Genomic DNA, 23,279 nt, shown 5'->3' with positions numbered 1-23,279 from the left:
ATCCAACCATAATAGTGTATACATCGTTTGTGTATATCACATTTATTCAAAAAAAAATCAAATGAGTAAAATTTTGTATATGTGCTTGTATTCAATCGTAATAATATATACACCATTAATATATTTAAAATTTACTCAAAAAAAAAAATCAAATGAGTAAACCAAAAAATAACTTGTTTGCGTAGTCATGTGAAGACCATCGCATGAGATTTAAAAAAAAAAATTTTTTTTTTGATTTCTCGTGTACATTGGGATGGGAACACCGTACAGTCCCCATTTCCAAAGCCATCCAAAGTCCAGCCAGTTTTCTAGCTAGAGAAGGAAATTTAACTGTACTCACTGGGAACACCATTCAATGTCCAGCTAAGAAGAACAGACGAATTGCATTTTATTATGATGCACTTTAGCCGAACAGGACAAACAGGTCCATTCAAAGTTTTCCATGTACATCAATAGTAATGCATGTCGAGGTCCATATAGTATATTTAAAAAAAAAAAAAAAAAAACCTGCCGTCTGTAATGTGCTAAAGTACAATTAAAGACTGCCACCAAAAAACTAAATACTCACTTCTCTAAGCAGTGGTAAAGACAGTAGTGTGCAAAACAAAAAAATGGCGCTAGTTGGTACGATGCAGATCAGAACAAAAACGAGGCAAAACTGGTATTCAGTATCCAACTGCTTTCACATAGCTTATAATGTGTCTAGAGATTTCGGTAAACTTGAATTTTTAATATTTGCATTATAAGACATTTTTAGACATTCTCAGCTGCATCTCTTTGTGACTCTTCTGACCTCCCTGCAGCGGCCAGCCTCTCTGCTGCTAATCTCTCTTCGAGTGCGCGAGCACCCCTTTCCCTGCAATTGACCAACCGCAGTCAGATAAGTAATAATTTTGTAAATCACAATCCATGAACCTTAGCTAATTTTTTGATAACTCTGGAAAGGACATTTTTCATTCATCATCTTATTAAAGTGAGAGTTCAGATTCCACAACCAATTTTTACTTCATACTACCATCAGTTCTTTCTTTAATAGACTTCTTCAAGAAATGAATTCTCTGTTAAAAGGCTTCTATTAACTGATATAAAAGGAAAAATCATTCAATCAGCTTTTAATCTCAGGTTATATCGACCTGAAGAGTTTTAATTCATCTCAAAATCAAGCACGTGAGATAACCTAGACAACTTATCTGATTGATGAAATCCTCAACATATGAACAAGTTCTGAGAGAAAAAGAACTCCTCAAGGCATTATCCCTGTTACAAATGACTATATGAAGCACCAAGGAGAGTTAAACATTCTTTATCAATTATCAGCTCTCATTATTCAACTTGCAGAAGCTCTCGAATGTTTCTCTTCCTAGTCATCTTTTTCTTCTACTAGGTGTCCATTACCTATCCCATTCATAACACCAAAATTGAACCGCTCCACCAAGTACCATCAAGCATGGTGTTACTTCTGCTCTAACTACATCAGTCAGATAAGTGTTTCAAATCTACGTCCTCAAAAAGAACGAATTGCAGAAAAGATTGCCTTGTGGTAGAAGTACACCTTCAAAAAAAATGAATTACTATACCTGAAAAAACAAACCTATCCTTTGCACCCATTTTAAAAGTTCCATTCCAGATCAGAAGGCTATTGTTTGACTAAAGCTCATTTAATCTCATCCCTTTTGAGTTACATTTCAAGCTTATTGCTTCCACTAAATAAATAACGGCACAGGTTACCTCCTCCGAGATGCCTCGATAGGATCAGAACCAGGCAGTGGCTCACCCCCCAAGGTATAACCCCTGGCCTCATCAGAAGTTTCAGATCTTCTTCCACAACATAATCGCCCAAATATTGTAGCAATGGGATCAATTACAGGTCTGCAAGCCATTCATCAACGTATAGTATCAAGGAAAGTAAGGGAATGAAGTGCAAAAACTAAGCTGAATACGGAAAATTGCAACTCGCATTGCTTGCCTTAAAAATTCAGGGAAGAATGTAGAGAAAGCAAACTCATCACTTGGATCACCCCTGAGTTTTGTTTCAGGTTTACTTTGCCAATATCTGAGGTAAATCCAACCTATATATGCACCAAATACTAAAGTTGGGAGGTATGATGCTGAATCTGCTGTAAAAAAGCTTGCAGCAATGGACACCAATAACATGAGAGAAGGCAACCACTGCAGATAACCATAACAGATATACAAGAGCATGTCATACAATATTCTGAACCTCTTCTTTGTATATGAATTTTCCAAACATGTTGAAAATTATCACTCAAGTACTCTCAAGTTACATACTTTTGCTTTTAATTTCAGCACAGGCAGCTCTTGGTCAGGTATAATTTGCTTAATGCCGACAAGAAATCCTGATAGAATCCCTTGAAAGCCAGAAATTGGCATATAACTACAAAAAAGGCAAATAAAAGAAATCAGATTGTTCCATGTTAACAGTCAACAAGATGGCATATGGAAATCAGAATAATTTTGCGAGGCATAATAAAATTAAAGTTTCATACTTATATTTGAAATTTTAGCATTATAAGATATAGAGCATCTAACATATGTAAACTCCAACAATGTTTCTGCATAACAAGTAAATCTTGAAACGCTTACAGGTAGTTTTCCTGCCTTGTTATGTAGTACAAGCAAATGGCCGTGATGAAAACACAGACAGAAGTTAAGAAATTAACCACAAAGATAAACTTTAAGAATTCTCGAGAACCCCATATTGGTTCAAGCAGTTTTCCAAGGAAAAGGAGACCAAGAGTGCTGATGACCACCTGAAAAATAATTATATCATTAACATAGATCTTTACAAGGTAAAAGGAAACAAAGAAATGACTTCTCTAAAATATTAAAATATCTTTCTAAGGGCGGTGATGATGAAGATATGGAGCACAAGGTGACAGAAGGGACAAAATACGCACTCCATGCACAGATTGCTCAATGTAACCGGCAGTTATAAGATTCCAAGCGAAAGGAATTGTCCTGCAAGAATAGGAAACAACAAAGTTTCAGCAATGAAATACTACTTCCAGATCCAGATATGGCCGATACAAGATTTTTTCTTGACAAGACAGACTACTAGCTAGCAGACCATGGACATATGATATGGATCAGAAACGACCAAACATGACAGAAACTCTTATATGAAAATTAAAAAAAAAAAGCCTTAAAAACAAGGATTCAGAGTGTTTATCGGTGTCAGCGACTACTTTCTCCAAATTAAGTGTCTCGCGAAAAGTAATTAATTTCTATAAGCTCCCATTGGCGTAATACTAAAATCACAGACCAAAAATGTATGGTTGTTAAGGAAAACCAAACCCTTCCAAAACCTACAATGGCAGGTGCTTCCCTGGATAGGCTTGACCTTATTTCAAATACTACAACCATTTATTCAATTAACTCCAGTTGGAAATTCACTCCCTGACAGCCTTACTGATTAATTTTGCAGATCACATTCCATAATTCAACCAAATGCAGAAAAGAATAAACATATAAATGAAATTAGGCAAAGGCCAAGCAGTAATTATCCAAATACCGAGCTTAGTATTAACATATATTGTATCGCAACAAAGAGGAGGAGGAGAAATAAGAGTACTTGGCGGGGATAAGAGCAAGATATGAAGAAGCAGTAGGAATAATCTGCACAACAATGTGGCCGCCCACAAGCACCACGGCAAGCCCTTTACACAACTTAGTGAAGCCCCCTGTCAACACGCCCTAATTCCAAATACAACGCACCCAATTCTCAATCAATTTCACAGATCTAAGTTCAATATGTCAGTAGAGCCTAAAAAATAAACATAAACTTGCGATATATGTACACTTACGCCGCCGGATAGTGGTGGAGTGCTCATTGCTCAGCGGCTCTTTGGCTTCCACCGGCGGTCTTTTCAGTTTTTAACTCCGATTAGATCGAGCTATAACGCTGCAAATTTATGCTAGGGTTTCTCTCTCTACTCCTTTCTAATTCTGCAGATTTTTATGTATTCTCTGATTAATGATTCTACCAATAAATTTCTACTCCGATTTTGATTGATAATTCAGCTCCACCGGCTTTCTTAGCTCTCAAGGTTTAATAATGATCGTCTTTTGCCTCTGAAATAGATGGATCACGCAAAATTGCCTGGTCAGTCCCTCAAGTATTTATAAAATCTAATTTGTTTACCCATAGTTCTTTTTTATTTTTAATCAAAAAAATGATTAAAAAAAGAAAAACATGAGATATTATTGTATCGCAGGACGGGCGATTTTTTTGTTTCGACTGAGACAGAACTAATAAGTTGGCTCACTCTCGAGTAGTAGTACTACTGTGTTTTAGCCATGAATAGAGCAGTGCCATATGCCTTTCACAGGTTCCTATCGTTCATTAACTGTCATTGTTAGCTTATTATTGTTTGACGTGGAGAAGTTAACAACTGAAGGACCTTTTTAACCATTGCAGGTAACTAGAAATGTTTTTTCACATCGTTAAAGAATGCTTGTGCTCAAGTGATAGTGATCAATTCGGCCTAAAGAAGCGAGTTAAGATCCAAGTTGAGACTGGATAACAAAGGCACTAAAATTAGCTGGCTGTCTTGTCTCAATTCTCAATGGACCAAAAGATCCATGCTCAAACTGGAAAGAGGTCAAGCACGGAGGAAATAGAAAATGGTAAATGCAAGAACAATTAAGCACTCTAAACCAATGTGCTGATTTCTCATTCTTTTACACTGTTAAAGCTCCTGAAACTATACAGAATATACAGTCGGCCTCTGTTGCCTGACAAACTGCAGACACCCATACAAACACACGTCATATAACTCTCAAATACAACTGAAGTGTAAGCAGCTCGATCGCCTCCATTCATAGGTTATGCAGGTGCCCAGGTGTAATAACAAGTATACAGTACCACTTTAACTCGTGTTAGCTCCTCAAAGATGAACCATCTCCAACAGAACCGCTTCCATCCAACTCCACCCTCATCTGAAAAATTACCTCGATCGATGTCAGGACCCCTTGAGGCCATTGGAAAATCATACGCCGACAGCAATTCTCTTAGGGGCAAGAGATATATGAGCCAAACTGGCTTCAAAGAGGGTAACCAACACCCGATGACATGCCATTGCAGATGCTGTGACCAACATAATAAATGAAGTCCAGTAGAACCTAAGCATCAATATTGGATCCTTCCTTGCAGAATCTAGTATCTTGAACAAAATAATTTTTATCCGTCGATCTCTTAAAAGGGACTGATAATCAATCATTGGTGTTATTCTAGAAGATGAATCTATCTCAATGTTGCTAGCGCCTCTACCCAACTGCACTTGGGGACTAAATTGTACAACCTGAACACCATTCCCTAAAACCCTGCTTATCCACTGATAAAGTATATCTGCGATGACTCTACAAAATTGCTGACGCATGGAATTTGCCTCCTTTGACACCATAGCTCTGACTAATGAAGTTCCATTCTGTGTGTTGAAATGCAGAATCATGCTCAAGTTAAAGGTCAGATGGCATAAACGACAAGGTCACACAAAAGGGAAGGCTAGCTCAGAATATGACAACTATTATTCCCCAGTAACAAACCCAAGTTAAAACTTCATACTTGCATCTGCCATCAAATTGTTCGACAGTCAGCAATGTTGTTCAAGAGAGTTTCGTGCGTTTATTTTTATTACAGCAAACACCTTTTGATTCAACAATTACAGTTGGTTGACCAAAGAAAACCAACGAGTCAGAATCTTCTACCTCAAACAAGTTACTGCACTCCTTTCACTCTATCCCAAGTAACAAATATGTTTCAAACTAACAAACTTGAACTTAGCTGGAAAAATAGCTGATTTTCATATCATTTGATTAGTTCAAGAATTATAGAAGTTTGAACAGAATAAATTGGTGTAAACCAAAATGAGATAAAAAATCAAGAACTACAATGGAAATGGATTATGCTCATCCTTCTACCCGACTTAACGCATCTTTAATTGCCTTCACGAGATTACCATGAAGATAAGAGTCATATTTAACCAGCCAATGACAATGCAAACATTGAGGAGATATTTATGAAGAAGCAGCTTGAAGCTGAACAATACTTACTGCAGTCATTAGGAGTCTTCTAAGCACATAGCCATCCTTTGAAGGTAAGAGTCTCAAAATCAGGTTTGCTACATCAAGTTCACCAGAGACTCCAATTGAAGAAGGGTCACAAGATGTTTCAGACTTTGATGCCGCCACCAGATGCAATCCTTTTCTGGACAGAGGCAAGAAACTTGATTTCAAATCCACCAAAAAAGTGATGAAAAGAAGGCAATAACATATAGATAAGACATCCCCATAAATATCAAAGAAGGCAAAGACCTAAAAGTCAATTATCAGACCGCCAATTTTGGAACCGTGTCCTTTTCAATCTCAGGACTTGGAGGCAGAAAAGGACTGCTGTAGAGTGGTTCTTCAGGAATCAAAATCTCTCTGCTAGATAACTGATTAATTTTGGGTTGATGGGTACTTCAAACCCAATGCGTTGCACCAGAATGACAGATGAGAATGGAAACAGATGTCATGATCAGAAAGGACTGGGCTAATGCTTACCATCTGTCAATTGGAAGTTTCCTGAGTTGGGTAATATTAGTTGTTTGGACAACTGACAGCTACCTTCCTTAAGGTTCATCATAATTATAAAAACATGACCATTTGTTAATAAAATATGGTGTCCTCGTTCAAGCTTATCAGATTTCATATATTCTGACATAAACACTCTAATGCTAATTCAGCACAAAAGACTAATTGTAGTTCCAGATGAACCTTCTAAACACTTTAGAGAGGATAGGAGTCGTAATATTAAAGAGAACTTTACAAAATTGACTAGTGAATCAATAAAATTTCATAAACAAGACGGGTCTCTTGTGTATCATAGTAAGCAAAAGCAATTACTGCAATGTCTTCTATCTATACTAATAGCCAATAAGAGAGAGATATTTTTGTTGAATCTTTGAAAACATGACAGAGAAGCACATTTCAAAAAAAAAATTTTGAATTGAAATATTGCATTTGATAAGAATGGCTTATGAATCAGCAATATGTAAGAAGAAAAACTGGAGAGACCAAGAGGCCAAAAAGCAAAGTCAGAGAATGTATCATGCAAAATGTGCAGATTTAAATAATAGAAGCTTGAACCATATAGAGAAAGTTTGCTCCACTGTTAATGAATCAAAGAAAGACACTAGTCAGTATACCTTGCAGCTCCAACTCTTAAGAAAAGAGCAAGCTTTTTCCATTGAAATTCCTTTTTTCTGTTGAACACAACCTATCAAGGGACACAAAATTAAAAAAAAAAAATCAAGACAGATCTACCAAAATTAGTAGTAGTATCTTGATGTCCAGCTGGTAGTTCACATAAAATCCGAGAAGGAGGGAGGGTGGAAGATTACTACCTAACATACACAATGAAACAATTGAATGGATATAGCTTTTAGATTTACAAAAACACACACACAATCACTTCAGCTGATTTTAATGAAACAAGTATAGGCCCAAAATTAGAGTAAACTGAGTAATATGACTTGTGAAGTTCAACTGCAGAAATTAACTTTATATCTTGATCTAGGTTAGTCCTAAATGCAGACAAGGGAACATTTGACCTGTTGAAGATATGTGATCTGATATTATGGAAAGATTTGATAATATAAATATTAGGAAAGATTTGATTATAGTATCATATATTAATTAGGTATCATATGATTATAGTATCATATATTAATTAGGTAATAGTATGATTATAGTATCATATGATTATAGTATCCACTTGTGTATATATATATATTTGTATATTGTGTAGTCCAAAGTGAAATAGAAGAAAAGTATTTTTTCTCTCCATTTTTCTTAGTTTACATGGTATCAGAGCCCCTCTAGGGTTCTGGGAAAAATACCACCTTTGCTTCTTGTCAATTCCAGCCTTAATTGCTGGTTCCTTTCTTATTCTCTCCAGCCTTCATTGCTGTTCCTGTTACTATACATTTTTTCCCCCCCTCCTATTCAATCATGGCGGATGCTACATCCTCAACGCGGCAATTGTCTTCAACTATGGAAGAAGAACAAAGTACACGGAACACAACAGAGCTTCAAAACATCCAGGCAGCATATAGACTAAATGGAAAAAATTATTTGAAGTGGTCTCAATTGGTTCGAACATTCCTGAAAGGAAAAGGAAAGTTGAGTCATCTATTGGAAATAGCACCGGATAGTGAAACGGCGGGGTTTGAAGCATGGGAACAAGAGGATTCAATGATCATGTCTTGGTTATGGAATTCCATGATTCCTGAAATCAGCGATACATGTATGTTTCTTCCTACAGCAAAGGCAATTTGGGATGCCCTTCATCAGACATATTCCAAGGTTAATGATGCAGCTCTTATCTATGACATCAAGACAAAGACAACTGGAGCAAAACAAGGGACAAAAACAGTGACGGAGTATGCCAATTTTCTGCAAAACCAGTGGCAGGAACTGGATTATTACAGGGCACTTGATTTGAACTGTAGCAAATGTGCAGTGTTTATCAAGAAGTTCATAGAAAGGGATCGAGTTTATGATTTTTTGGCTGGCCTAAACTCTAAATTCGATCTTATACGAATTCAAATTCTGGGCAGGCCAGAGTTTCCTTCTTTAACAGAAGCAATATCCCAAGTACGTGGAGAAGAAAGTCGCAGGGGTATTATGTTAGAGCTACCTTCAATAGAAAATTCAGCCCTTTTAAGTTCCAAATCTCAGCGGTTGGTACTGAACAAGGTTGCTGCGGACAAGACCAATCAAACAAGTGGGCAAAAGAATCGCGAGGAGTTGTGGTGCACATACTGCAAGAAACCACGACACACCATAGATCAATGCTGGAAACTACATGGGAAACCACCCACTCGTGAATGGGGACAAAAAGGTGGCCAGCAAAGGCAGGCTCATATGTCGGTTCAAGATCCAACTCAAGTGATTGGAGGGTTTAGTATGGAGGAAATTGAGAAGCTTAAAAGTATGTTAGAGACAGTTGACAAACCAGCAACTAACAATTCTCAATCAAGGAATCCGGGTATGTGTTCATTGACTCTTTCAGGTAAGGCTCTAGTCTCTTTTACATTTAGTGTTTTAGGCAATGAGCTTAGGAATGTCTGGATTCTTGACTCTGGTGCTACGGACCATATGACTCATACTTCAAATAAATTCAAAACCTATAATCCATGTCCTAGCAATAGAAAGATTGTTGTTGCAGATGGTACTACAACCACTGTGGCAGGTATCGGAGATGTCCAAGTTACTCCAAATTTGATTCTTAAAAATGTTCTTCATGTTCCTCGATTATCTACAAATTTGGTTTCTGTAAAAAAACTTGCCAAGGATCTAGCTGGCTTTGTTATATTTGATGAATCCTGATGAATCCTGTTGTGACTTTCAGGACCGGGGCTCGGGGAAGAGGATTGGACTAGCTAAGGAGCATGATGGACTCTATTACTTGGATACATCAAGTCAACCAGAATTTAGTAAATCTGCCCTGTCCACATTGTCTTCACCCTCCAATAAAGATGTCATCTGGTTACATCATAGACGTCTAGGTCATGTGTCTTTTTCTGCATTAAAAATAATGTTTCCTTCCTTGTTCAAGGGATTTGATGTTCAGTCTTTTCATTGTGATATCTGCGAGTATGCTAAACACACTCGTGTCCCATTTCCTATCAGTAATAAACGATCGTCTTCTCCTTTCTTTTTAATCCATAATGATATTTGGGGGCCATCAACTATTCCAAACATCTCAGGGTCTAAGTGGTTTGTCACATTTATCGATGACTGCACAAGAGTCTCTTGGATCTATTTACTCAAAAATAAGTCTGATTTGAGTTATATTTTCCCTGTTTTTCATGCAATGATTCAAAATCAATTTGGCACCAAGATAAAACACTTTCGTTCAGATAATGCTCGTGATTATTTCAATCAAACCTTGAGTCAGTTTTTCCAAAAAGAAGGAATCATACATGAATCATCCTGTATTGCCACTCCACAACAAAATGGAGTGGCAGAACGGAAAAACCGACATCTTCTTGAGTGCACTAGAGCCTTACTGTTTGAACAAAGTGTGCCAAAAGCATATTGGGGAGAAGCTGTACTCACATCAGCTTATGTCATAAATAGAATTCCTTCCAAGGTTTTGGGGTTTCAAAGTCCACTAGAGAACCTATCCAAATTTTACCCCGATATTCGATCTTCCTTTAATCTCACTCCTCGAGTTTTTGGATGTACTTCCTTTGTTCATGTCCATAGTCATAACCGTGAGAAGTTAGATCCTCGTGCTCTTAAGTGTGTCTTCGTGGGGTACTCATCTACTCAAAAGGGTTACAAATGTTATCATCCACCTACTAGAAAACTCTATGTCTCGGCAGATGTTACATTTGTTGAAAATAAGCCCTATTTTATCACTCCTTATTTTCAGGGGGAGTTAGATACACTTGAAGATAAGGAGTTAAAATTTCCCTCCTTAGAGTTGACCACATCTGAGTCATCCAAATTTGAATTCCAAGAGTCAATTCTTCAATCTGATGTGGTAGATGAAAAAAAGGAAGACCGTAAAATCTATGACTGGTTCCGGTTTGACCAAGTGTATACAAGAAAAGGAGATCCCATCGTGGTTACAAGGCAAGAACAATCCTCTAAACCAAGCTCCGGGAATGAGGTAACAATGAGTGAATCAAATTTGAATTCTACACCACCGACCGACCATTCTTCCAGCTCTAAATCACCTTGTCCTGAGCCTCTTAGCCTTGACCAGGACCTACATCTACCTATTGCTGTAAGGAAAAAACCCCGAGAATGCACCAAAAGACCCCTATATCCATTGTCTCACTTTGTGTCTTTTGAGAAGTTTTCCCCGAGCCATCAAAGCTTCCTTTCCACCTTAAATGCAGTCTCTATTCCTAGCTCATTGTCTGAAACATTATCAAAGAAAGAATGGAGACTTGCTATGGAAGTAGAAATGGATGCATTAGAGAAGAATGGGACCTGGGAATTAGTTGATTTACCAAAGAACAAGAAAGTAGTGGGCTGTAAATGGGTATATGCAGTAAAGTTTAAAGCAGATGGGTCCCTAGAACGCTACAAGGCAAGGTTAGTCGCGAAAGGATACACACAGACATATGGAGTAGATTATCGGGAAACATTTGCTCCAGTAGCAAAGATGAATACAGTGAGAATTCTGCTATCCTTGGCTGTTAATTTTGATTGGGAATTACAGCAATACGATGTGAAGAATGCTTTTCTTCATGGAGAGTTAGAAGAGGAGATTTATATAAGCATTCCACCGGGATTCAGTGGGGTTGACAAGAACAAGGTTTGTCGGTTAAAAAAGGCATTATATGGGCTGAAACAATCCCCACGTGCTTGGTTTGGACGATTTGCCAAGGTAATGATAGCTAATGGTTACAAGCAAAGTCAAGGAGATCATACCCTGTTCATCAAGCATTCAGCCTTGGGGGGAGTTACTGTTTTGATTGTATACGTAGATGACATTATAGTGACAGGAAACGATGAAGTAGAGAAGAAAACTTTGAAGTGGTGCCTAGCCAAGGAATTTGAAATAAAGGATTTAGGAAAATTGAAATATTTTCTGGGAATTGAAGTGGCTCGATCAAGGCAGGGAATTTTTATTTCTCAACAGAAGTATGTTATGGACCTGCTCAAGGAAACAGGCATGACAGCAAGCAAACCAGTTGGAACTCCCATTGAGCAGAATCACAAATTAAGTGAGACTCATGGAGATACAGCTGTGGACAGAGAGATGTACCAAAGACTTGTTGGGAAACTCATTTATCTCGCACATACTAGGCCAGATATAGCTTACTCAGTCAGTGTTATTAGTCAATTTATGCATGATCCTAGAGCAGTTCATCTACAAGCAGTTTATCGAGTGCTTCATTACTTAAAGGCACATCCAGGGAAGGAAATTTTATTCAAAAAGGGTCCTGAAATTGATCTGGCAGTTTACACAGATGCAGACTTTGCAGGGTCTCCAGTTGACAGGCGATCAACTTCAGGATATTGTACATTTCTTGGAGGAAACTTAATATCCTGGAGAAGCAAGAAACAAAGTGTGGTAGCAAGGTCAAGTGCTGAAGCAGAGTTCAGGGCTATGGCAGCAGGGGTATGTGAATTATTGTGGGTTAAAATTATCCTAGAAGACTTGAGGATTCAATGGAGCAAACCGATGAAGCTATACTGTGATAACAAATCTGCTATAAGTATAGCTCACAACCCAGTGCAACATGATCGGACGAAGCACATAGAGATAGACAGGCACTTTATTAAAGATAAGCTAGAAAGTGGACTGATTTGTACTCCATATGTTCCGACAGGACTTCAACTTGCAGATGTGATGACAAAGGGACTGTGTAGCAACATGTTTCATGAAAGTGTTGTCAAGCTGGGAATGGAAGATCTATATTCACCAGCTTGAGGGGGAGTGTTGAAGATATGTGATCTGATATTATGGAAAGATTTGATAATATAAATATTAGGAAAGATTTGATTATAGTATTATATATTAATTAGGTATCATATGATTATAGTATCATATATTAATTAGGTAATAGTATGATTATAGTATCATATGATTATAGTATCCACTTGTGTATATATATATTTGTATATTGTGTAGTCCAAAGTGAAATAGAAGAAAAGTATTTTTTCTCTCCATTTTTCTTAGTTTACATGACCGAATAGGTATATCATGGGCTACGAAAGAGCTGAAAGTTCGAGGGTCAAGGATGTAGCAAAACCAGGTTTTCAGGGATCTCTGTGCGTTTTTCAGGCTGTTCATCAGATAAAGTTACAGTCACATATCACTAATTTCTAGTGGTTCCAGAGGATGATTGTGCATCGATAAGTGAAGTTTCCAACTCTAAGATATAAAGCAGGATAGAATGGAAGTTTTATTTAAAGGAAACTTGCTGCAGTTCAAATTAACTAGAAGATCTATATAACAAAAGAAGTGCAGGTAGCAAGTACATTTAACCCCCACTCTGAATTCACAAGTAGCAAAGACATCCCCTTAATTCACTTTCCACGACAACTAACTCTCAGATAATGGGCTTAAACATGATAAATATAAGCTGCAGATATTTGAAAGACAATTTTGTGCAACCAGAAAACCCAGTACAATGATGGCAGTGTTATAATTTATATATGTACCGAGTGCAGAATTCTCCCCGAGGAAGCTGAATTATCAGTGAGAAGTTTACGGACAACATAGGGATATGCAGCCTCAAATGTTTTAAAATTTGGATCTGCAGCAACTGCCAATCCTGCAATATATGACCAAAAGGAAGGTAAATACATGTTTCAAAAAGAGGCAATTTTCATAATATAGTATTAGCAGCTTGTAGAAAGCTGTCAAATGCAGTTCCAGTTTATGGATGACAAACATGAGAATTGAAATCACAACCATAACAAGTATATATGCAAAGAAAGATAGAAAAACAATCCTATCGAAATACTTCTTTGCACTTAAGAATCTAAAATCCAGCAAACAAAAAGAAGGATGTGTTCATTTGAGGCCAACTATGCTTTATCGACAATTCTACCACTAGCAGTCATTTCATTTACTAGCAAATCAAACCAGGTCATGTGTGCCTAGACAGAGACTTCCTGACACTTATCTAGTATCCATTTTTTGAATACACTCCACAACCCCAAAAAATGAAGGCCATAAGGAAAAGAACCAACCACTTGATACATAACTCTGGTTCTGTGTTACAATACCATGGGCAATCTACCAGAAAATATAGTACCAACCTTTTCGACATTTTGGCCAACAAAAATTTTATACCAGGTATTTCCAGATAGAATTTGTCTGATGAGTAACCTTGTGGCACTGGTTAAGCAGGGCCCTTAGTCCTAGTTTTTTGAAAAGTGAAGCTGTATTGAGAATGTGTGAAAGGGGCAATAATAAAAACAGATAAAGAGACAGATGGATAATAAAACACCATGCACATTACTCTACATAATAGCCTCAGATTAAGCTTTCCAACAGGTCATTGTTTTTAAAGGAAAAGTTAGCAGAATTCCGTAAAGTTGACATTGCTAAAGTCAAAGGGTTGACGAAAGAAACATGACATGGTAGTCTACCTTCCAGTGAAGCCAAAGACCGCAGAAGCAGAGTGTAGTATGGTGGCATGCGAAAATGATACTTCAGTGCCACAGACCATATTTTACCAAGAACCTAGATCACAAATGTCAATGTCAGCAACCAGTTATGGAAGAAATGGAAGAGAACAACCAAGATTTAGATTCCATTTTTCAAATGTCTATTATATTCTAAAAATAAAGTTTCAAAGGGGTAAGAGAGAGTGATAGAGCTTCATCCTTCCTAAGGATATGTTTGCAAAAGAAACTGAGAGTGTGCTGTTACAAACTCAACATGTTCAGAAATCTTTTGTCAAATTTTGGTCACCCCAAGAATAAGTCACCATATTACAGTTCTCACCCGACTAAACTTGACGTTGGGGATTCCACGGTTAAGTTCTACCTCTCCCAAGGCATCTTCCAAGTCCTGAATCATTTTTCCACCAAAAAAGTAGATCCACATACGAAAATTACTTGAGCAATAAGCAGAAAAGGACAAGATGAAAATAAAGCCCAATTCATTGGAAAATGATTTAAAGGATTTCATGTAAAGCATGAATAAGAGAAAATAAATGGATCAGCTATTGCTTATTGTACACCATATATTACCATGGTAACACGCAGAACATTAGTTCCTGGCCGTACAACATCCATTTGAATTAGTGCCTGCACAAGAGATGCCCAATCTCCATAAACTATATGCACTATGGATGCAAGCATGGCAAATTGATGTTTCTTTTCCATCTGGCAAAGCAACCCAAAATCAAGAAACCTAACATAAAACAGAAGCAAAGAAGAACCATATGTAAATCAGATCTTCCTTCAATTAAGTAACAAGATAGCCAATTAATCATACCCAATTTGCCCAGATGATGTGTAGCGCAAGTTGCCCGGGTGGGGGTCAGCATGCAATAACCCAGTCTCAAGGAGTTGAATTAGTGATGCTTCCACTCCTTTATTAACCTAAAATAGGTAAAGCACAAAAATCTATGATAAACACAGTATTAAGAACAAGATATTTCATTAACAATAGTGCATATGGCCAACACAAGAAAGCGACAGTGTTTGCGCCTTTCTCCCATTACAGGTCATCACAAGCTCAACAGCAAAAGGTTGGATTACCTCTACAATACCTAATTCTCTAGCAGATATATATAAATTCTAGTATACACACGTAAGTTTTATTCTTGCTATGTTGTGTAAGATCAAGCAGCTTTGAGAATGAATGATTAATTTGTGGACTGCCAAATACATAACTCATAATCCATTGACGCATACAAGCCAGAATGCAGATTGCATACCAAGTCAAGAAGACGTCTTTTTGCTTCATTTTGCCGCCTCTCTGTTAATCCAGGGTGCTGGTCAAGTGATTCGGTAGAGAGGAAAAGTAAATCGCGTGGATTATCACCAACCATCCATTCCATGGTCAGAATCTTTTTCCGGCTAAGATGTCGGAAAATTTTTGGAACACATATAAAAGGATACCGAGAATGTGCTTCCTGCAGTAACCAAGAAGGAATTAGATTGTAAGATTTTGAACCTTTGGTAGGTAAAAAGCAGATTCTTCAAATGACTCATCACACAAAGAAACAAGAAAAACACATGATTTTTCTTTCTTCAAGTATGTCAATTTGTTTCATACAACACTATTTTGCCAGCATGAGGCAGACATTATCTCTTTTTACTTTCTTTTGACAAGATTTAGATGTCAGGCTAAGTTCGAACTGTAATGGCCACTCTATTCAACGAGAGCAATGGCCACTCTATTCAACAAATTTTGCATAATTCCACAACCCATCATGATATTTAAAGGAGTATCCAAAAGAAGTGATAAAATATGAAGACTGATTCACAGAAGTTTACTTGGTTCCAAACAAATATATAGAGATGAAGGAAGGGATAATTGTGCCACAGCACAAAAGAGGAAGTGATGTCTGGCAACAGCAGTATACTACCTGCCAACTTCCAGGCTAATCTCATCATGATCCCTGCACCGTCAGTTTGACATTCACAAGTAAAAAGGGACTGCCAGCCACAAGTCTGTTTCTGGAACAATATGGTGGCAGCAAATTTGGAGATTTTCAAATTTCAATATGTTGATAAAAGGTCATAAAATGATTTAAGCGAAAATCATTTGTTAGCCAATTACAGTAATTAAAGCATTGCCTAATGTGCAGAGAAAATTCCAAACACTTCAGCTGACTAAATAGCCATCAACTAAGTCTAAGCTTCCTTTTTTTTTTCTTTGAATTAATCTTCTATACACTAACAGTATATACACTTTCACCATTGGATGCATAACACATAATCTAAATTTAAATTTGAAACCCAAATTTTGCACGTGTCATGCATCCAACTGGGACAGTGTATACAGTCATTGTAAAAGAATCCTGCAAGGAGAAAATGCTTATAAGCATAGAAGAAAATTTGTACCATAAATTTCTCTGCATTGGCAGCCTCCAAGGTGTAATCTAACTCCCCAACTAAGCCTTTTCCCAGTTCATCAGCATAAAGCCTGGGGTCACTCTTCCTTTTTGCTATTTCTTTCAATAGCCCCAGCTGAGACAATTGTCTAAAAAATTATTTAGGCAAAACTGCTTGAGTTCATAAAGTATTTTCCACAAACAGAATTTAAACTAACCCCGAGGCGAAGAATGTAAATATCTCGAACAACCACATGATGTAGGTTAGGGCGCTGGACTTTCACAGCAACATCAAAACCATCAACAGTCCTAGCTCTATAGACCTAAAATGGAAGTCAAACCCAATACATGAGAAAAACACACAAAATGACAAAGAATAAGAATAGAGGAAAGCCTATGTCCAATTACTATTTCCAGATAGTACTAAAAACAATCACTTTCATAAGTAAATGAACTACCTGACCAAATGAAGCTGCAGCAATTGGTTCCTCTGAAATATAGCTAAAGAATTTTCCCACAGGAGAACCCAGTTCTTCTTCAATGATCTTGAAAGCAACAACCTTGGGAAAAGAGGGGATATTCTCGTGCAGCTCAGACAAAGCCTGCAATCATGATTTCGACCCAAAAGTCAAACATGAAACAGACGCTCATAAAATCTTCAAAACATTGACATTTTTCAATTATGTTTTTACTTTTCCAACTGTCTTTTTATCTCACATACATCACATCACAATAAGTGCTAGTGTTATTCCAAAGAATTTTTCTAGATAATCTTCTATCCAAACACACTCAATGAATGACAGCCTGCCACCATGGAGGCTATGCATCCTGTTTTATATGAGTGCTTCATATAAATATCATTCAAACTTCTGCCCTCAGAACAAATCATACACGAAGACACAAATCAAATATGAGAATTTCAAATAGGTTCTAACAAATGGATTCTATAATTTAAAGAATAACATGAAACCTTGGAGATCTCAGTCCCAATGATATCCGGTCTTGTGGACAGGGACTGACCAACTGCAAAACAAGCAAATGAATAAAGTAAAGAGCTCTGCATCTCTCAACTAAATTATTTACACAAATTTACAAAACTTACGATTCTGTAGAAGAATGCTAGTAAACAAAAGAAAGCAGCTATACACATAAACTTGTGATTATGTTGCCCTTTGACCTTTGCTTATCTTTTAGTTATGTTGTCAACACATAAATCAAAAAGAAAAAACAAAGCGTATATTAACAAATTTGTGGGCTCAGAGTAAATGGTATGCTTACTTTTTATAAATGTAGGGCCCAAATTTAGCATTGTTTCCTTTAACAATATTCCAAAACTGTACTGGGATATATCCTTATCAGCAACATTGCTTTTGGAAGAACCGATCCCTGAGATTCGCATTCTTATTGCAGCAGAAGAAAAGGCAGCAAACACCTTAAATAAGATATCAACGCGATGAGGAAGAAGTTCAACAAAATAGCTTGTAGTACAATTATAATGAAACCCTTAGTGATCAGCTCGAAAATCTTTCAACAGGGATTCTCATGCTGAAAGATAAACCATTCAACATCCATCACGAAACTCAAAATGCTAGCAGATTGCAAGGAAACATTCACAAAGTTGAAGAATTCAAGGTCCTTAAGTGACTGTTGTCAAAATATTTGCATTTCATTGATTTCCAGCATTTAGACAGCTTCAACTATGAAAGTGATAGAGCACCCATATATTTGTCTTCTCCCTTCAAAAGGTTGTATAATATTAGATACACACCATTTTAAACATGGGAAAGTGCAATAAGAGATCATGCATTCTTATTTCAGGGTAATCTCAAAGTTAAGGTCAAGAGTCCTCCAACTGGAGACAATAAGACAATTCAAGTGTTCAAGAAATGAATTATTTTAAGCTCCAATGCAAGATTTTTCAAGATTATTATGGCAACTACATATGGTTGTCAGAAGCAACCAATACAAAATCTGAGACACATCAGGCATCCTCAACAAAACAATTAGGTTGAAATCAGAATACTTGCAACTGTGACAGAGCAAAAAATCAAAACTAAACAATTCAATAGGACATGTAAAGTACCTCCAGAAGACGGAGGGCAACTACATGAGGCCTCAACCTAAAATAGTCAGCTACTTCTTGAGAATCATATGACTCGGGCAATGGCTTCGTCCATAACTTGGATAGATAGTAGAAATAGCGAATATATGCCTCCAGTGCTTGAAGATCAGCAACAAGTAAATCAATTCCAGAAAGCTCTGTCGGGATATATCAAATGCCCAAAGTCAATTAACTAAGAAACAAGTTCAGCAATATTAACTTTCACATGCATATCAACCACACGATCCTTTCAATGTTATCATGAAAGGGCAGGTTAACATTAGCTAAAGTCAGTCAGCCAAAGGTCTTAACACACGTCAACAATTGCTAGTTGTAACATTGAGCATTAGCCATCTTCTAGCTGATTAAAGTTTTACAAACTGTTGCTCCATCATTTGGATGGCTTGTTGCAAGGTTACAAGCAGCAGCCACAACGTAGTGCACCTTAAACAGGATTGGACACAAGCGCCATCTGAGTACTCCCACTGCTTCAAATTAGATATCCCACTTGTTTACTGTCCATTCCATTCCCATATGATGTCCGCTGACCTAAACTGGGAAGTGCTATTTGTCAAAAACTTCAGGTAAAAGTGAATCGTGGGACTCTTAATTTCTTTCAAATGCTCCCCGTCGAATGAAAAATTCATTCAATCGTTGACAATTTTCCCCCATCAAGAATCAACTTTATCCTGAAACATGGCCTATGTACAACTCTCACCTAAATAGAAATAAAAAATATGTAGAGTTTCTCAACAAGCCCAAGCACACAGGTGGCATTTGATTCTAGGGCAAAACCCATACCTTAGAAAGAAATGTTTGACGACTAAACTGATTCTCATCCTTTAGTAATGCTTCTAATTGATAAATCTTGATTGAAAACCCAGTTGCTAGAATATAAAATTCAACAAACTGAACATTCTTCAAAACCATAATGCTGCTAATTGTTAGTTTTAACACCATAAGGTTCAGTGTCAAATTTAACATTTCTTATGCTTTTCAATACTTCACTGAGCGAACTGTGATAAGTTACAACTTAAAACTTGAACCTGCTTATGTAGATTAAAAGCTCTCATAAATTACCTAGCCAATCTCATTATCATCAATTTAAACAAAAAAAAAAAGAGTTTGCTAATGATGATCATTGGTAAAAGATAAAAAGTTTAATAACTAAAATTCAACTTGACAAAAGTAACAAAATTGCTAAACCAAAAAACACAGAATTAATCAATTACCACTCTACCAGTATGGAATTAAGAAAACTAGACCTGGATAATAAGGCTGAGGCCAAGAAGGAGTCCTGAGTGGAGAAACAACACGTGGGTCTTCAACATGACGGAGCCAGATGAAGTCATCAATTGATTTTGCAATCTTGGGAAGGTGAAGAGTAGTATTAGCCCATTCCACACCTTTACTAAATCCCTTCCTCAGAAACTCAAAATCCTTTTTCACCACCACCGCAACGTTTCCAACAGCACCTCCTCCACCAGAACCACCAGCTTTTAGCTTGTCCTTGATGGGTTTTGCGGTATCATTGCCAGAGCAAAATATGGGCTGGAGTGCAGAAGCGAAGGCCATTTCAGTGCCTCGCAATTCACAGCGAAAAAAAAGGGGATTTAATCACCCAGATTTGCAGTAACAAGACAGGAGATGACAGTAGAAATGAGAAGGCAATGAATGAATGGCGAGCAGGCATTCGCTGGAGAGTAAAGAGTAGTTAGCTGTATGTATCGGGAGCTACAGCTACCTGTGATGACTGTCGCTATCCCATGTATTTGTCTTTTTAGTCTAGTCATCTTTACGTATTTCTCTTTTCTACATTACCTTTTATAGCTTTACCCGGATTTGGATTGAGGGATCCACAATGGGTTAATTTTTAAATTTCAATATGGTCCTCTAAAGTGCAATATCTTTATGGGTTAATTGCATTTACCTCCCCTGAGGTTTGACCATATTACCAATCAGTCCCTATAATTTATTCAAATAACGGTCTCGCCCTTTGAATGATCAAACATTTAACAAAAACCCCCTTAATGCCGAAAATGCCCTTATTGAGGCTATGTTGCATTAAAAAACAGAACATATTTTTATTTTATTAATCCTGAAACAATCCAAAAAAAAAGAAAAAATTTTTGCTTATTATTTTATAAAAATCATATCTTTGCTTCCATAAATAGTTTTGAATCAATAATTATTTTAAATCTTAAAAATAAATATTAAAAATTAGATAAATTGAAAGAAAATAAAAAAAAGAAGAAATTATTTTAATTCCTGGAGTATGGTTCAAATTGAGGAAAACATGCCTTGTGCTCTCCACAACATGCCTTGAACCACAAATTTGAACCATCTTGAGGATTTAAAATAATTGCTTCTTTTTTATTTTTCTTTCAATTTATCTAATTGTTAATATTCATTTTTAAGATTTAAAATAAGTATTGATTCAAAATTATTTATGGAAGCAAATATATGGTTTTTATAAAATAATAAGTAAAAACTTTTTCTATTTTTTTGGATTGCTTCAGAGTTAATAAAATAAAAATATGTTCTTTTTTTAATATAACATGGCCTCAATAAGGGCATTTTCGTCATTAAGGGGATTTTTGTTAAATGTTTGATCATTCAAAGGGTGAGACCGTTATTTGGACAAATTACAGAGATTGATTGGTAATATGGTCAAACCTCAGGAAAGGTAAATATAATTAACCCTATCTTTATTCTGTTTGGCATTCACATCGAAAAGTCTCATTTGATAATTTTCATTCCTCGAAAATTTTAGTCCCTCAAACTAGAACATCTCAAATTGGTTTGCCAAATTGAGACAAAAAATGTTCCAACTTGATCTTTTAAACCTAATATATTGAATTATACTAAGGATTAACTCTGTATACACTAAACTTTGGATATATGTCACATATATATGATTTAAATTTAAAATTTGAATTCATGTTATGTGATGTGATTTGGACCTGCAAGTGTAAAAAACAAAAATATATACGCTAACAATGTATAAAAATGTTATCCTCATATTAATGATTTGATAACTATGAAAGAATTAAACCGTAAAGAAACAAAACTAATAAGATTTACTGTCATTCTATTTTAAGTTTTTTCCAACTTTAGTGATTTAAATGACATGTAACTTTTTTCACCAAATTAGCACGCTCCTTTTATGTCCGGATGAAACTACTACATTGCTGCATACTGAAATAAAAATAAGTAGCTAAAGACCACCCATTTATCATGAAAAAAAAAAGATTAATGAGTGAATGTTTCTTGGAGAACAACTAAACTTTGCTTATTTTTCTCTTTTTGAAGTTAAATCTTTTATAATAAGCAAAATATTAATGTATTTAACAAAGAGTAAATCTTATATATACTGACAATACATACATTATCACAGTTGGATGCATGACATATGAACAAAATTTGGATTTTAATTTTAAATTCAAGTGAGTTGTCATGTATCTAATGGTGATTGTATGTACAATGTCAGTATATAAAAGATTAATCCTTTAACAAAATATGATAAATTGATCAAAATTAGAACAACTTTCTTGTTTAAAGGACCAAATTGAGATTTTTTTTTTTTAATTTGATGGACCAAATTGATAGCTCTTGCTACTTTTGAGGATCAAAATCAGACTTCTCAATTGAAGGGGATTAAATGGATTCATTTTAAAACTTTAAATGACCAAATTAAAACTTTAAACCACTATACAGGACTAATGTGAAATTAACCCTTTTAAATACACCTAAAACAATTTGTAGTGACAAATTGTAGATGGTAGAAAATACATCTTTATTCCTTTTCTCTTTTTTTTTCTAAGAGAATCAATAGTGATTTTTCATTTTAGCACCTTGATAACTCGACATATCGATTATAAGTAAAGCGTTTTACTAACTAAGTTACGGTGTCTTATTGACTAAGTTATTCTTGGTTGTCAATCTCTCTCAATACTAACTCCAAAAAAAATTACATTTTTTTGAAATCCCTAACGTTTTTCTAAAGGATGAATGGCACTTTGCTACTTGAATTATGGGATTAATCCCACTTTACCTCTTCAAACTAAAATAATATATAGTTTATCCCCTCGAGACTAATCATACCTAAATCTTGTGAATTGGCTTTAAAAAAAAAACTAATAAAATGACTAAATTGCCCACTTTGTATATGGATATAAGTGGTCAAAAATACCCTAGAATTATTGTTGAAAGCCACAAAATATGTTAGCTCATCCTCACTGTATCATCTCTCTCGATCTATAATTTATTTTTTTTCATTCGCAAAATGGAGCCTAATATAGTCAAATTAAGGGTTGAAATCATAGAGAATTAGGGGATAATTGGGATTGAAGAATGATTTAAAAACACCTTTTTTGCAATTGTATGTTGCGTTAAATCGACATGTTGATGAGTTGCTTGAGCTGTATATGCTGTGAGACATTTTGCCATATGTCTATAATGTGAAAATGGCTGTGATCACTGCTGAAAACACTCAATTACATAGCCATGGTTATTTTGACTGTGATGATAGTGTTTGAGTTTTGATGGTTTTTATATGCTTCTACTGAAAACAGTACTGATTACATTAACCACTTGGAAGTTTCATTTGGTGACATTTACAGCCACCT

At 36.1% G+C, this 23,279-nt stretch overlaps 2 protein-coding genes and 1 long non-coding RNA gene across 3 annotated transcripts; 1 reads left to right on the top strand and 2 right to left on the bottom strand.

Moving 5' to 3' along the window:
- Positions 1 to 639: 639 nt before the first annotated feature.
- LOC140004315 (rhomboid-like protein 19) lies at positions 640 to 4,122 on the bottom strand. Its single transcript, XM_072065337.1, has 8 exons — positions 3,825 to 4,122; positions 3,593 to 3,714; positions 2,919 to 2,979; positions 2,605 to 2,771; positions 2,290 to 2,395; positions 1,967 to 2,169; positions 1,729 to 1,869; positions 640 to 856 (listed from the first exon to the last, which is right to left on the bottom strand). The coding sequence occupies exons 1-8, from the start codon at positions 3,849 to 3,851 to the stop codon at positions 754 to 756; spliced, it is 930 nt and encodes a 309-aa protein (XP_071921438.1). The 5' UTR covers positions 3,852 to 4,122; the 3' UTR covers positions 640 to 753.
- A 541-nt stretch (positions 4,123 to 4,663) lies between these two features.
- LOC140014455 (uncharacterized) lies at positions 4,664 to 20,437 on the bottom strand. Its single transcript, XM_072065334.1, has 16 exons — positions 19,917 to 20,437; positions 18,634 to 18,809; positions 17,829 to 17,982; positions 17,521 to 17,573; positions 17,009 to 17,152; positions 16,769 to 16,873; positions 16,561 to 16,686; positions 15,429 to 15,626; positions 14,984 to 15,090; positions 14,737 to 14,899; positions 14,489 to 14,554; positions 14,131 to 14,224; positions 13,195 to 13,307; positions 7,209 to 7,279; positions 6,073 to 6,226; positions 4,664 to 5,447 (listed from the first exon to the last, which is right to left on the bottom strand). Exons 1-16 carry the CDS (start codon positions 20,224 to 20,226, stop codon positions 5,010 to 5,012), a joined length of 2,472 nt encoding a protein of 823 aa, XP_071921435.1. The 5' UTR covers positions 20,227 to 20,437; the 3' UTR covers positions 4,664 to 5,009.
- On the top strand, positions 8,606 to 9,728 carry LOC140014457 (uncharacterized). The gene is made up of 2 exons (XR_011821218.1): positions 8,606 to 9,052; positions 9,416 to 9,728. It is a non-coding gene; the product is annotated as an uncharacterized lncRNA (long non-coding RNA).
- Positions 20,438 to 23,279: the final 2,842 nt, after the last annotated feature.

This window comes from Coffea arabica, chromosome 9c, assembly GCF_036785885.1.
Source record: "Coffea arabica cultivar ET-39 chromosome 9c, Coffea Arabica ET-39 HiFi, whole genome shotgun sequence".
Lineage (NCBI taxonomy): Eukaryota > Viridiplantae > Streptophyta > Magnoliopsida > Gentianales > Rubiaceae > Coffea > Coffea arabica.
Note: the sequence above shows the minus strand (reverse complement) of the source record. Positions and strands in the feature narration are given on the sequence as shown.